We start from the raw sequence: 15,955 nt of genomic DNA, 5'->3' as shown, positions 1-15,955 counted from the left end.
GTGGGGAGAATTATGAAGTTAAACTTGTATCAAAGCCCCAGAACTATGGAGGTTTGCCAGTATCTCTATCTAAAATAGTAGCAGAAGTTCATGCACATGCAAATGTTGTTGAAGACCCTGGTGATCTACAAGACAAAGAAAAAGAAGAACCTGAATTTAGAAGACATTACTTAGAGTTTTAAACCCAAAAGAGCAAGCTGGTGTTTTTAAAAAAAAAAAAAAGAACTAAAATTTAGCCTGTATGTCACAAATCTAGCTGGAAGAAAGACAGTAGGCTAGTTAAGTGAAGGGTTCGACATACACCTACTACATGCTGTTCCATCCCCTTTGCCTCAAAGGAGTATCAGCCAGGCCTTCCAGTCACAGGGCTTCTAAGCCTGCTTTGGCCTTGAATTGCAAGCTTATTGAAGAAGCTAAAAACATGGACCATAGGATTCAAAGCAGCAGCTACAGTAGGATTCCATCGGAAGTCAAACAAACCACTCCAAGAAAATACACACTTAAAAAAATGCTACACATGACTTTTATTGATGATTACGGACGTACAATTAAAAAACCATTAAGTTGGTAAATGTCCAGGCTAAAAACAGCTTATTGCATCCCAGAAGCACTTCACTCTCAAAAGGCACACTCCTGCTTAGTTTCTTCAAGGTTAATACAAAGAAGTGTTCACACAATATTAAAGTTTTAAAACCTTGGGGTGCTAGGCAGCATAACCCCTATGCTTTTCTAGGCAGCGTAAGAGACATTTTCCTGGGTCCTGTCAACAGGTAGAGAAACCACAAGTCAGAAAACCCAAAGAGAATTATTCATTGGTAAGATGGCCCAAAGTACATTTCCAGGAATTGTACATTCCCCCAGGAGCTGTCCACCCAAGTATTTCACGTGAAGTTTAAAAAATACTTCGTCTTGCTTTCACTGACAATGTTTGCGGTGTTTAGGTGCATCCTCCATGTTTTGCCTTTTCAGTGACTTTCAGAGCTATAAGAGGTTAGCACACAAGACAGGGAAGAAGCAGAGAAACAGAATTATTCATAGGTAAGATGACCCAAAGTACATTCCCCCAGAGTAGAGTTTCCAAGGTGTTATCCTCCCAAGTGTTTTGCATGGCAACTCAGCTATACTTTGTCCAATCAGAGTTGGCTTCTTGGACAGCCTTCATGCATTGCCTATTCAGGGACCTACACAGAGCTATAAATTGACAACATAAAACTAACTCTAAAGTCTTCATGTCCTTACAACTTGTTAGTGTCCGGCTCTCAGTTCCTTCACTCCCCACAATCAAGGGTTTGAGGCATCACACAAGTCAACCTATATGTGCACACATCACTTTCCTTTAGCGACAGAGCCTTCTAGTTCAAAGGCAAAGAAGCCCCTTCAAGATGTCATTTGTTATTCACCCACATCAGCACAATATATTTAAAGCAGTACTATACCACTTTGTAAACAGACATGGCTTTCCTCCAAAGAATCCTGGGAACTGTAGTTTGTTAATTGTGCTGAGAATTGTTAGGAGATCCCTATTGCCCTCACAGAGCTAAAATTCCCAGAGTGGTTTAACAATATAGTCCTCTTCCCAGGAAACTTTGGGAAGTGTAGGTATGGGGGGGTAGGGGTCTCCTAACAACTCTCAGTACACTACACTTCCCAGGATTATTTGGGTGAATCCGTGATGGTTAAAATGGTATCATAGTGCTTTAAAAGTATGGTGTCTACGTGGCTTCAACGACAAAATTATTCTTAAAGCAAAACATTCAATATGCTGCCATCCAGTCCAGGTAGACCAGTAGCATGTCAGGATCCAACCAGGAATGCCCTCATTTATTTTAAGCACAAGTTCCCCTCCTAAAGAGAAGACAACAGTAAAGAGACTGATGTGCAATTCCACTTCAGCATTCCCTCAACTAATGCACTGATTGCAACACAGCAGTGTATTTTTTCACAAACAGGTGAAGGATACCTTTGGGCAACAGCACCATATGCCTAAAAGAGTAGTCAGTCTATTTAACAGCACATTAAAAGCATGTAATTGTAGGGTTAGTACATTTCCTTGAAAGGAGCTATGATGATTTAGCACAGGGATATGTTTGGGGGGGCTCCCCTTTTCTCACCTTTACAGGTTGGGCCCCTACCAAATCCTTGGCTAGAATGACGATTCTGTTTCCATGGTTGGCTCTAGGGCAGGATGTGGCACATGAGCTGGATAATGTAGTGGAGACAAAATGATCTCCTCACCCTCAGAGATTCCACAGCTTGAATGACTGAACTGCAGTGTAGGTGGGTTGTCCAAGGCAGAGGGCAAGTCATTGGTACCTTGAGGGTCCTCAGTATCTAGAGATGGTGGATCTGTGTCTATGCCGGCATCATACAAATAAGAACCACCACTGACCACAAGCCCTGGAGGAAGAAGAACATGCTCCACCTGCAGTTCCTCACTGTGGGCTCTCAGCAACCTGTGCTCCATTATCCAGTTCCAGAAACCGGCTGCGATGTAGGACACACAAGTGCAAACAAATATAGTAGCTACTCCTGCAGTGATTAACCAGACATAGCTCTGGTGAACTGAAAAACAGAAGGACGGCCAGTCACTACTTTTTGCAGGCACCCTTATAGATTCTTCACAATCCCCGAGTTGCCCTTGAATCCTCGTCTTACCCTATCAGTTAAACCCCCAAACATCTCCCCTCTTTCAGGGCTATTTTGTACATGCAACAGATTTGCATCCTTTTCATCCCAGACTAGATAAGCAAGAATAACTGCTGCTCTCCAACTCGAACTCAAGACAGAATTGGACTTTCTTTCCCATCCTCCATGTATCAATGTACATGGGGTAGAGGCTGAAGACAAGCAACCATAAAGAACTATTCATGAACCAGAAGTGGACCACAAAGCCATTTACCAACTCCCATTTTGGCACTGAAGAGCCAGAAAATTAGTTAGTAGTTTAGAACAGTTATTCCTAAATGTTTTTCCTCATGGACCAGTTGAAAATTGTGGAGGGTCTTGGCTGACCATGTAATTTTTTTCTGCTTGTCGTATCAATTGTCAGGCATTGTCAGAAGTTGCGTGATTTTTATTGCATTTTTATTTTCCTCTATTTCTTGCATATTGTATTCTATGGTATTACAATCTGAATTCCATAGAATTTAAGTTGTAATGCAATAAAATGCAATATAATGTAATAAGCAAAGCAATAAAAGAATTACAAATCAATATGAATATTTACTGCAATGGATGTGCTGTCTCCCATCTTCAGCCACAAATCCAAAGACATGCCACAGACCATCTGAATGAAGCTTGTGGACCACTGGTGGTCTGCAGACCACAGTTTGGGAACCCCTGGTTTAGGATATTCTTGGCATGTTGGAGATGCCAGCTTTTACCGTTAGCACCTCCAACCCAGAGAGTAGGGGTGCCTTCCAATCAAACGAGGCAAGACACAGACTGGCAGTCACACCCCACATATTATAGCTTCATAACATTTGTTTCAAGAGTTCAGATCCTTTCAGTGGACACCCAAGTGGTTAGCCCTCGCCATGTACGCAGGAGGGTCTTGTCAACATGCTCCAGAACAAGCGCATGGATACAATATTTTCTTAGGCATGCAGTGCTGTCAGCTAGAAATATTTACACACAGGACAAGCTCTTGGTTGTACAACTAGCCACCAGCGCAGAATACTAGCAACACCACAAGTTATTGATAGCTGTGGTTGAGACAGCTACTACACCTGTAATTCCTAATTTGAACTGCTCAGAAGCTGTTGAGCATATTGGAACAGTGCATCTCTGTGTAGGGAAAAGAGTAGACAGATCATAATAAAATGTAAAAACTCCAGATTCCTCCACACAATGGAACATAGGAAGCTGCCTTATACTGAGTGAAACCCATTGGTGCATCTAGCTCAGTATTGTCTACACTGACTGGCAGTGGCTTTCCAGGGTTTCAGGCAGGAGTCTCTCCCAGCCTTACCTGGTAATCCTTGTAGGAAGTGGGGCAAGAGCAACTGCTGCTTGGGTTCTTTTGTTTGTATTCCAGAAGGAAGACAGAGTTAGGGTCCTCAGCTGGCAAGGCTTTCCTCCCTTTACCTGTGCTCTTCTCTACCTAACTTCCTTCCATTGAAAACTGATATGCTCTGGGAAGCTGACCTGCCCTGCCTTCCTTTGTCGTCTTCTTTGACTGTCAAGGAGAGAGGAGACATCTTTGTCTTTGCTCTCTCTCCTGCCATGAGGGCAACTCCCACGTCCGGGCTTTGCGCCTCCAACTCTGTTAGTTAGAACAAGGTATGCATTTCCTATCTGCTATGTATTTCTACAAATAAAGTAGCTTTTCTTATTTTACTAAGTCTCAATTATTTAAAAGACTGCTTCTTAAGTTACACATGCTGGCATACACAGTTCAGAAAGCTGAATTACTCTGGATATGTATAACAGTCCTGGAGACTGAACCTGGGACCTTCTGCATGCCAAGCAGAAGCTCTCCTTCTGAGCTATTGCCCTTTCCCTTGGAGATAAAACCAACCCAAGTAGTTTAATAACCAGTAAATTCATCCCTTCCCCCCCCCCCGCAACTGAAGACTAAGTCTGGCAATCTCTTGAGAGAGGAGGTGGTGATAATGGCAGATTTCAGCTACCTACCAGTGTGGTGTAGTAGTTAAGGTGTTGGACTATGACCTGGGAGACCAGGGTTCAAATCCTCGCATAGCCATGAAGCGCAGTGGGTGACCTTGGGCTAGTCACTGCCTCTCAGCCTCATGAAAATCCTATTCATAGGGTTGCCATAAGTCGGAGTCGAAGGCAGTACATTTACATTTTTACAGTGACTGAAAAAAGCAAAAGAGAATCACCATAGTGCAGAGGTTAAGAAGTCTGAGCAGAGAGACATAGTTCAAATCCACAATCAGCCACGAAGTTCAGTGGTGAGCGACCCTGGGCCATTTGCTACCTCCTCAGATGTAAGGAAGCATATACATTTGAATTATTTTGTCTCATATTTTTAAGTTTTGTATTTATGTTGTACAGACCTTAGTGTTTGTTTGTTTGTTAAAGTGTTAGGCAATGTAGCATTCTTCTAAATAAATAAACCTTGAGTAGAGGACAGAAAACTGTGTGGCATACTACTGCTTGGGACTGTGATTATATCATCTCTGAAGAACCTCTGTTGTAAATGCCCCCAATACCATTATGAGGAAAGACAGGTTATGAGTATTTAAAATAGATTATATATATATATATATATATATATATATATATATATATATATATATATATATTATATGCCACCTTTCCTCCAAGGAGCTCAAAACTACCTACACACTTCTCCTCCCCCTTCCCATTTTTTTTATCCTCACAACAAACCCTGTCATGTAGGTCAGGCTGAGAAAAAGTGCCTTGTCCAAGGTCACTCAGAGACCAAGTGGGGATTGGAACCCTGGCCTCCCATTCTTAGTCCAACGCTCCAACCACTGCACCACATTAGTACGATGTACAGATAGATTTGGGGCAGGGATCAGGGGTCGCCCGTCAGATATTGTTGGAATTCCACTCCCAGCAGCCTTGACTCCTGGCCATGCTGGCTGGGGCTGATGGGCGCTGTAGTTCAGCTGCGCCTGGAGGGCCACAGGTGACCCCCAGAAGAAAACAGAACAGATGGAGAGAATGCAGGCGGCTGAAAGACAAAGCCACTTGGATTCCACATCGCTTTGCCGTCAAAAAGGCCCCCTCCCAGCCAACTTACTCGAAACGACGGAGGGGATTATCGCACGTTGATTATCATCAGTCGGAGGCTCGGTGGTCCCTTCCCTGCGGTCGTCCATAAAGATCGCCTCCAGCTGTCCTCGGGTGTGGCACAGCCCCTGGTCTAGGCGGGCCTCTGCCGACGAGCAACAGAAGGGCAGGCTGCAAGACCCACAACAGAACTCGGCGTCCGCGCCGTCGCGCCGCTCCGGGCACTGGAAAGCCCCCACCGAGGACTCCGTCCCGTATCTCCAGACGCGGCACAACTCGCCCTCAGCCGTCACAGGCACCCACCCTAAAGCCAACAACGGGACTAGGGCGCACAACAGCACCCGCTCCATATCGCAGACCTACCCTAAATGATGGGCAACGCCTGAAAATGTCTTTTTCCCAATTAACAACCCCCAGTAAACCTGACCCACCTAGTCCAGGGAACCCAGCTAGCTTTTGCCAGTAACCAAACAGGCTCTAAGGGCCTCTCAATCTAGTTTTATATCCCTCCATGAAAATCTTTTTGATGAAGCCGGGAAACGCAACTTCTCTCAGCTGGGCTGGTCTTGATCCCCACCTGTCCATCAGCAAGGATCTCTTCGACTTTTCACACTTCCCTCTTGATCCGAATGGGGAGTCGTCAGAGCTCGTCGTCTTGATTCATGGGCCTTAACAACCCTCACTGACAGTCTACCTTTCTTGGGGAGGAAGTTCCACTGAGCTAGGAACAGTCCACCTCAATAATGTTTTGCGGAACTTGAAGCTAGCCCTTTCTGCTATGGCCCCAGGCTCGTAACAGCTGCACCCTATGCATGTCTCCTTAGAAGTAAGTTTGGCTTCTTTGGGATTTACTTTGAAGGAAGCCCCGTTGAAGTAATTCAACTTTTCTTCCAAGGAAACAGGCATAGATACCCCAGTGGATTTCCTTGGAAGGGTGGGATATACATTTAATAATAACAACAGATAGATTTAGGCTTCAAGATTTACAAGAGGTGTAAAACTTTCCATCCTAGCATGTCTACATCTGGGAAAGCACAATGAATTCAGGAGGACTTACTTCAGAGTAGACATATTTGGGTGCCTACTCCAAGGGAAGCTCGGAGGGTGGCAACAAGGGAGAGGGCCTTCTCAGTGGTGGCCCCCACATTATGGAATGATCTTCTTGACCAGGTACGCCTGACACCAACACTGTTATCTTTTCGGCACCAGGTCAAGACTTTCCTCTTCTCCCAGGCATTTTAGCATGTGTTTTAAATTGTTTTAAATTTTTAAATTGTGTTTTAAATTGTATATTTGTTTTAATGTTTTTGGTTGCTGTAAACCGCCCAGAGCTTTGGCTATGGGGCGGTATACAAGTGCAATAAATACATAAATAATAAATAAATTATGCAATAGTGACCATCCACTCCTATGTACATGCTCAGCCTGATCCTAACCATGTTTATGCCAAAGGAAAGTGTCCTAAGACTGGAGGTTGGTATATAAGTACACCCTTTGGGTTGTATTCAACTAACTTCTGCTCAGAGTAGACCCACTGAAATTAAAGGACCTAAGTTAGTCATATCAATTATTTCAGTGGGTTCACCTATTGACTAAAGCAGAGCTTACTTCTGAGTAAAGCTATACAGGATTGGACTGGAATAAGAGTCTAGTATTCAGGAGTGGAAAAGTCCTTGCACAGATCCCAAATTCTATGAACATCACCACCCCATCTCCAGTAAATCCATTTATCAACTGCTGTCACTTCCAAAATGTTTTTTTTATTATTAGGACCTGGTCTTGATATTATTGTTTCTGGGAGAAATGAAATAGGAGCAAAACACTTGGCATATCCAAACTGAACACTAGTTCTGTCTTCACTTCCATCACTATACAGAATTTTATGCTTCAAAATAATACTTCTTCTGTCTGAATTTGTGAAAGAACTAACAATACCATAACACTCATCATCTGAGCAGCATCTCCAAATAAACACACTGTTGCAGAGAAGTTTCTAAACAACACTGCAAACAGGGTGGAAATAGATCTAGCTATAGCTGCAACTAAAGTTAAATCTAGAAATTGATCATTATTATGTAACATTCTGTTGTTTTTTTTACTCTGGGTTCTATTATTCTAAGCTTGCTTCAACCTGGAATTGCATCCTCAGAAACTGATTGAAAGAGCTGAAACCATAGACTAAATACTAAGAAACAGATATAGCAGGATCTCATCAGAAATTAACACAAGCCTCTCCAAGTAGTCCATGTCAAAATGCTACATACACAAATTTTATTGAAAAAACAGGAAAATACATTTAAAAAGCATGCATTGACAGGGCTAAACATACATAGATGTGCTAAAAGCAACTTTTTGGATCTCAGAAGTATCTGACGCAGAAGGCACACAGGCTGCTTGCCTCTTCAGGAGTAATACACAGAAGTGGTCATACAAGGTTCAAGTTTAAAAAGCATTGGGGTACTATGCAACATAACCCCATGAGCTATAGGGCATGCTCTTGGCCCATGTCAACATGTAGAGGTTAAATTACAAACCAGGAGATTGTGTGTGTGTTAGTCATAAGACGACCCAAAATACATTCCCCAGCAGTCCCCTACCCAAGTGTTTCACACGGCACTTTAACAATACTTTGTTCCTTCTTCACTGGCAATGTCCCTGAAGCCAACTCTGCAAACAACCTCCATGCTTTGCTAGTTTGGTGGCCTCTCTACGGAGCTGGCAGCATCCAACAAGCTCTCTTCATCAGGGAAAAACTCAATGGCTTTGCAATGCCCTTGTGATGGTCTTGCTTCCTCTCCCTCTCTCCAAGCAACATGCTGGACATCACCATGCAAGGCATTGCGCGCCCACCCAAGTCTTCTTGTTCAGAAGCAGAGAAGCCATTTCAAGTTGTCATTTTCTCTGGAGGGTTGCCCTACTGGAGGATTTGTCACTGAAGGCACAGCATTTAATATACTGCCATGCAGTCCAGGTGCATTCAAAGCATGAGAGGATCCAGCCCAGTGGGAAGGTATTGATGTTATTCCTTCAAACACAAGTGCCCCTCCTTAAGAGAGCAGTAAGGAAACTGAGGTGCTTTCCTCACTATGGCCTCCCCTGAACTAAAGTATTAATTGGGACAAGAGGGGTGCAGTGAATAATCCCTAATTACATGCATATTACAACACCTGTGTTACACACATAAAATACACACTTGTGTATTTTTCACAAACGGGAGAACAATAACTTTGGACAAAGAAAGCACTACGTGTCTCAGGAGTAGTCTAGTTCATACATTAAAAAAGTATAATCAATAAGGAAATGAGCTCACTATATAACCCTAAAAGCAACTTGACTATAGGGATACAGTGTTGTAGTTTAGGGCCTTGCTCAGTCTGCACATTAGAGGAGGAGCTCCAGTCATTGTTTGGAAAAGGAGATCCAGCTTCCAAGGTGGAATCAGGAACAAGAGCTGATGAAGACAAGATGACTGCATAGTCATTGGAGGCTCCAGCATATGGAGCATCAGTGACAGCAGGCTGTCAAGGAAGGTGAACTTGCTCCAACTGCACTTCATTTCTTTCTCTGGGCCTAATGCAGTTTCTCATTGAATTCCGGAAACGGAAAGCAAGGCAGGAAACACAGATAAAAAACAATAAAGCACCAATCACTAGGAGGATGAACCAGACATACTTGGCTTGTGCTGGAGGAAAAAAAAACAGAAGGAAGCAGGTCAGTTACTACTTATTGCAAGCACCCCTGGTTCTTCAAGGTCCCTTCAGTCCTTCATCTTACATGGTCGAATTCCCAAATGCCTCCCTTAGGGAGGAAAAGTAGGATATAAACGTAATAAATAAAAAATGTTGCGTATGCAAGACACTCCTTTTCACCCCAGGTTAAGGCTGCCACAGTAACCTACTGCTCTGCATCTAGGACAAGACAGGATAATTTATCTGAGATGCCCACACTATTCATTTGCCAAGTCCTCTGGGTGGTTTATAAAACACAGCAGCGAGATGAAGAAGAATGCCTTCCACATCCTTCATGCATTTATATCTACCACACCAGTTGGGATATGCAATCCCATCTTCAACACTCTTCATCCCTTTTCCTATCCTCAGAGTTGAAGGGTAATAAAGGTGGTAGAGTTAGGTTTTCAGAACAGCAGAAGAAAAGCAGATTGAGTGTGCATTTACTAAAGGAAATACATAATAGAACTAGAATCCCTTTCCTGTCTAATTCGCTATGTTGGAGGTGCAAAGATCTGGCATGGTCTTTGCCCTCGTGCTACAGGTGAGAGAGACATAGCAAAGATGTCTTCCTTCTCCAAGAGATGGAGAAGGAGCATGGGAAGGTGTGGTCAGCATCCCTACAAGGTATCAGTTTACAGGAAGGAAGATTAGCAGACGAGCAAAGGACAGGTAAAGCCAAACAACCTGGAGGACTCCTCTCTATCTCCCTTCAGACACGCAAACACCCAATTTAAGGTGGATTCCCACAACTCCAAGAAAAAGGCACATCAGAAGATCAACACCACAGGCTTATCCAAGACCTGGAGCTGGGCTAGAAAGGCGTTTACCAACCCTCATTCTGGAGCCGAGGGACCAAGAATTCCAACAGGGGTGCATAGTTCAGTGGTTTAAAAAGAGTTTGAGAACTTCAAGCACGATGGGCGGGGGACCTAATGTGGCTGTTCAGGCTTCTCTGTCTGGCCCTTGGAACTCTCCCAAGACCACTCCCTCTCCCCCCAGGCCATACCCCTTCACAAACTTTGCACCCTGATGTTTTTGCCTGGTTGAATTGTGTACTTCAACTCTAATACTGCTTCTTGCTTGTCTGGATAGAGGATAGAAAGGTGTGTGAGGGTGTGTAGAAACTAGCCTATTGTACAAAGGACAAATTACATTCATTGCTCTGCCTAATTTTTGCCTCTGACCTGCTCCCTACCACTGGCATGTGACCCTTGGAAGGTTGTCCAGACGGGAATGTGGCCCTCAAAGTGTTCCTCATTCCTGGTTTAGAGCATGCTTGGCATTATGGATCCAGATTTCCTTCTCTCTAAACTCAAGCATCAGAGCTAAGAAAGGAACCCCCTGCAGGTTCAAAATAGACAGGACTGAGCTAGGTGGACCAAACTTCTAAACTCCATGAATTTCAGCTTCATGGGGTATGCATTGCTGAAAGAAAAGTCTTCAGTGGCGAGGTCCTAGGTGATTAACCTTCATTTTGCTGGTACAAGATATGGACGGATATCACAGGAATGGAGTACAAGCTTGTTGGGTATGCAATACTGTAGAACTAGCTCAGTTACAGGTGCCACATAATATTTGTTCCACACTTGTAGGAAACAAGCCTTTTAGCTGGGCAGCACCTACACTTTGGAGCTCCCTACATACTGACATCAGGTAATCATCTTCACTGTACGCTTTCCATCACCTGCTAAAAATATTTTTGTTCAGGCAACCTTATCTAGACACATAGAGATGGATGTGCGTTTTAATCTACTTTTTTTTAACTTATTGTTGATTTTAATTATTTTGAATTTCTAAAAATTTCCAGTTTTAACTCTGTCTTTTATTGACAATTTTAATGTTTTATTTTTTGGAAAACGCTTAGAGGTTCCATTTACAATCAAACAGTATATACTTTTCGTTAAATAGCTAGCTGTTAGGCAGCAGTCTTGGTTCTCTCCAGTTCATCCACCCAGAGAACCAACACAGCCACAAATGACACATTATTAGGGACCTGTGAAGCTTGTGCATCTGTAACTCCTAGTTATAATTGCTCAGAAACTACCCTGCTTACACAGGAGTGTTTGTTCGCTACATAGGGAGAAGCATAGAGAGCCCACAGCAAAAAAGCCAAATTTAAAAGCAGCACTTTCCTTCAGACTGTGGGTTGTGGTATCAAACCCCCTCAAAATAATTTAATAATGGGCCACATCCCCCAGATTAAAAACAACGCTCTGTCAATCCTGAGATGAGGAGACTCCTGCTGCTTTAAGACTTCCAGTTGCCCTTACACTGACTAAGGCTGCAATCCAATATGTCTACTCAAAGGTAAGCTCCATTGGGTTCAATAGGACTTACTCCCCGGTAAGTGTGTATGGGATGACAGCCCTAGGCATTAAGGCAGTCCTTGCCAACCTGGTACCCACTAGAAGACTTCTTGGACTACAACTTCCATCATACCCGGCCAACACGGGTGGAAGGTGGCGGTGGGGCTTATGGGATCCCAGTCACGCTGCCTGGGGCTGATGGGAGTTGTAGTCCAAAGGATCTGCCGCAAAGGATCTGCCGGACGATACCCTGTCCGCAATGGCTAGTTTAAGGAGAAAGTGGCCTGGAGAGCCTCTACCACAAACAGGTGTTAAGATGAAGAGAGACGTGCAGGCGAGAGCAGAGGAGTTCGGTGGCCAACAGATAATTCAGAGAGGAAGCCATGAAATGAAATCAGGGGGTTCACCATTTCTTGAGAGCCCCCTCCTCCCCGGGCCTGCTGAGGGACGGAGACAGCATCTTACCTTCCTCAGCAGCCGGAGACCGGGTGGTTTCTTCCTCTGTCCTGTTGGGGGTGCCAGCCTTCAGCTGGCCAAAGGAAGGACATTTCTCCTGGCCTCGGTGGACCTTTGCGGTGCTGCAACAGAATTGGGAGTCAGCACCGCCCAGCCCTGCCAACTCCGGGAAAGCCGTCGCCGGCGACTCCATCTCGTCCTTCAAGACGGCGCATAATCCGTCCGCACTAGACCCCTCTCCTGAAGTCAACAGCAGAACTAACACACACAGCAAAGTCCTCTGCAACGTCTCCATACCGCCAGGATATTCTAGAAGCGTCCTCTTCCCAGCACCCCGCAGCATGCCTGTCTCCTTCCTAGCCCCCCGGTCTGTCTGGAAGCCAGCCAACCAGCCAGCCCTTATATTCCAACAAGAAAGGCTCTTTAACGAGGCTGGAAGCGCAACTTGTCGCAGCTGGGCTGGCCTCCATCCCCCGCTGTCCATCAAGAAGGACCCCTCTCAGGCCACCCTCATTTTTACCTTCTCGTAAACGGCTGGGGAATCGGCACAGCTGCTCGTGGGCGGCTAACAAAAAGTACCCGATCCCCGCCCAAAAGTTTCCTTTGAAATAAAGTTCCACTGATCTAGGAACCATTCGGTTTTGCAACTTCAAGTCTTTTCTGCGAGGGCTCAGGTTTGCCCTTTCATGACACCTAGACCTGTGCATGTCTCTCAGAAGTAAGCCTCACTTAGTTTAATGGGGCTTACTCCCAAGTAGGCATGTCTATGACAGTCGGGAGGAAGCCATATGGAAGCAAAGCCGCCTTACCTTCAAGGAAGCAGAAAGGGATTGAAGTTGCAAGAATTAATGTGTGGTATAAAACTATCGTCCTTACCTGGGGAAAGTACAGTGAATGCAGAAGGGCTTACTTCTGAGTAAACATTCCATGTATTATGAGACAGTGCTTCATGTCTGTGCACAGGCGCAGCCTGATCAGTGCGGCTTACTGCAAAGAAAGTGTCCTAAAACTGGAGGCTGAAGAGCATAAGACAGCCTTTCCCAACTAGTGGGCCACCAGGTGTTGTTGGACCACAACTCCCATCAGCCTCAGCCAGCATTGCCAATGGTCAGGAAAGATGGGGATTGTGGTCCAACAACATCTGGTGGCCCAGTAATTGGGAAAGGCTGGCATAAGAAGAACCTACTGGATCAGGCCAAAAGGGAACCATCTAGTCCAGCATCCTGTTTTCACAGTGGCCAACCAGAGGCCCATGGGAAGCCTGAGTGCAAGATAGGGTTGCCAGGTCCATGGCCTGATCCTGATTCTGTATCTTTAGAAGAGAAAGTCAGCCAAGTGCAGGTGTTCTTGCAACACTGTAATGCGAAAAACCACAAGGTGGAATTCTCTTTTCTCCCTGCAAAACTTTTAAAGATACAGAAGACTTCTTGGAGGCCGGGCTGTTGGAAGTGGGGCAAGAGCAACTCCTGTTTTGTTCTTTTCTTTAAGCTCCAGAATAGAGCTAGGGTCCTCCAGATGGATAGGCTTTGTTTACCTTTTACCTGTGATGCTCTGACTGACTTCCTTCTGTGGCTAGACTGTGACAGCTTTAGGGAAGCTTACCTGCCCCTCCTCCTTCCGTCCTTGCCACTCATTTGTCCTCCGTCTGACCAGGAGAGAGGAGACTCCCTTTGTCTCTGCTCTCTCTCTGAGCATGGGGCTGACTCCTACACTTGGGAGTTATGCCTCCAACTTAGCTAGTTAGTTAGAACTAGGTATGCCTTTCCTATCTACTATGTATTTCTCTAAATAAAGTAGCTTTTCTTATTTTACTAAGTCTCAAGTCTCAGTGATGCTGATGCAGGGTAAAAGCCTGCTTTCTTAGGCAAACGCACGCACACGCTGGCACACACACATTTCAACATCTGCTGTTACTCTCTGCTGCTGTGGTGCTGCTTTTAAATGAAATTAAGCAACACAACTACACACAGCGCAACACAGGCCTGGCAACCAAGAGGTCTTTTGTATCTTTAAAAGTTGTGCAGGGGGAAGGGAGAATTCCACCTTGTGGTTTTTCCCATTACAGAGGTGCAAGAACACCTGCAGTTGGCTAACTTTCTCTTCTCCTAAAGATACAGGATCAGTCTCAGGCCATGGACCTGGCCACCCTAGTGCAAGAGCATTCTCCCCTCTGGCTGCTTCTGGCAATTGGTTTTCAGAAGCATACTGCTTCTGACTGTGGTGGCAGAGCACTGCCATCCTGGCTAGTAGCCACTGAAAGCCTTGAAATGGAAATGGACTGCCTTCAAGTTGATACTGACTTATGGCAACCCTATGAATAGGGTTTTCATGGTAAGCGGTATTCAGAGGGGGTTTACCATTGCCTTCCTCTGAGGCTGAGAGGCAGTGACTGGCCCAAGGTCACCCAGCGAGCTTCATGGCTGTGTGGGGATTCAAACTCTGGTCTCCCAGGTCATAGAATGAATGAATGAATGAATGAATGAATGAAGTCCAACACCTTAACCACTACACCACACTGGCTCTCACTGATAGCCTTATCCTCCACGAATTTGTCTAATCTTTTAAAGCCGTCCAGGTTGGTGGCCATCACTGCCTCTTGTGGAAAGGCTTTAAGTAAGAAAAACCCTATTGCCTATAGCAGAGCTTTCTTCTGAGTAAGCCTTCATGAGATTGGACTGGAACAAGGGCCTAGTAATAATGGGTAGTGGAAAACAAAAAAATCATTGTGTTCACCTTAATTCTATGAACATCAACACTCTATTCCCAACAAATCAATTCATCAACTGCTGTCATTTGCAAATTGATTTAAAAAATATTTCTTAAAGACAATGTTATAGTTGCTGGGACAAATGAAATAGGAATGGAACTCTTGGTATGTCCACAATGAGTACTAGTTCCGTCTTAATTTTCACCACTGTTCAGAATTTATGTTTCAAAAGAATGCATCTTCTGCCTGAACTTGTGAATGAAGTTTCAAAGCCTTGGGATACTATGCAACCTAACCCCATAAGCTATGTGTGTTGTGGTCTCAGCCCATGTCATCAAGTAGAGGTCAAACCACAAATCAGAAAAAGAGAGAGACTGTCATTCATAGATAAGACAACCCAAAGTATGCTTCCCCCAAGGAGTCACCCACCCAAGTGTTTCACATGGCAGCTCAACTTTGTTCCTTCTTCTCTGGCAGTGTTTGGAGAATTGGCTTCAGGGACAACCTCCATGCGCCACCTATTCAGTGGCCTCCCTACAGAGCTGACAGCATCAAACTAGCTTCCTCCATCAAGGAAAAACTCAATGGCTTTGGCATGGTCTTGCTTCTGGTTTCTTGTCTCACTCCAGCTAACGTTTTGGACCGCACCATATGCATGCGTGTGCATACACACACACCACATTGCTTTAGAGACAGTTTTCTGATTCAGAAATAGAGAAAGCAATTGAAGTTGCCCCTTCAAGTTGCTATTTTCTCTGGGTTGTCTTAATGGTGAATTTATTCTTGAAGGCAAAGCATTTAATATACTGCCATGCAGTCCAGGTACATTAGCAGCATGCAAACTCGAGCCCAGCTAGAAATGTATTCATGTTATTTCCCCCAGAAGTGCCCCTCTTTAAGAAAGTAAAGGTAAAGGTGTTCCCGTACTTATAGTGCGAGTCGTTTCCGACTCTTAGGGTGACGTCTTGCGATGTTTACTAGGCAGACCGTATATATGGGGTGGGATTGCCAGTTCCTTCCCTGGCCTTTCT

The 15,955-nt window shown here is 44.6% G+C and overlaps 2 protein-coding genes across 4 annotated transcripts; both read right to left on the bottom strand.

Moving 5' to 3' along the window:
• Positions 1-500: 500 nt before the first annotated feature.
• Positions 501-6,492, bottom strand: LOC133371449 (protein shisa-2 homolog). Of its 3 annotated transcripts, XR_009759320.1 has the most exons (4): positions 5,735-6,492; positions 4,636-4,820; positions 2,112-2,562; positions 501-981 (listed from the first exon to the last, which is right to left on the bottom strand). XR_009759320.1 is itself a non-coding variant. In XM_061598902.1 (3 exons), the coding sequence occupies exons 1-2, from the start codon at positions 6,072-6,074 to the stop codon at positions 2,144-2,146; spliced, it is 759 nt and encodes a 252-aa protein (XP_061454886.1). In that variant the 5' UTR covers positions 6,075-6,469; the 3' UTR covers positions 501-981; positions 2,112-2,143. The 3 variants fall into 3 exon arrangements, 2 of the variants coding, with proteins under 2 accessions (XP_061454886.1, XP_061454887.1); XM_061598902.1 differs by lacking the exon at positions 4,636-4,820 and having other exon boundaries at positions 5,735-6,469; XM_061598903.1 differs by lacking the exon at positions 4,636-4,820 and having other exon boundaries at positions 2,236-2,562; positions 5,735-6,468.
• Positions 6,493-7,972: 1,480 nt separating this feature from the next.
• Positions 7,973-12,718, bottom strand: LOC133371446 (uncharacterized). The gene is made up of 2 exons (XM_061598898.1): positions 12,227-12,718; positions 7,973-9,406 (listed from the first exon to the last, which is right to left on the bottom strand). The coding sequence occupies exons 1-2, from the start codon at positions 12,699-12,701 to the stop codon at positions 9,246-9,248; spliced, it is 636 nt and encodes a 211-aa protein (XP_061454882.1). The 5' UTR covers positions 12,702-12,718; the 3' UTR covers positions 7,973-9,245.
• Between the last annotated feature and the right edge of the window lie 3,237 nt (positions 12,719-15,955).

This window comes from Rhineura floridana, chromosome 16 (genome assembly GCF_030035675.1).
Source record: "Rhineura floridana isolate rRhiFlo1 chromosome 16, rRhiFlo1.hap2, whole genome shotgun sequence".
NCBI classification, from domain to species: Eukaryota; Metazoa; Chordata; class Lepidosauria; order Squamata; family Rhineuridae; genus Rhineura; species Rhineura floridana.
The sequence above is the reverse complement of the archived record's forward strand: the minus strand, read 5'-3'. Positions and strand labels throughout refer to the sequence as shown.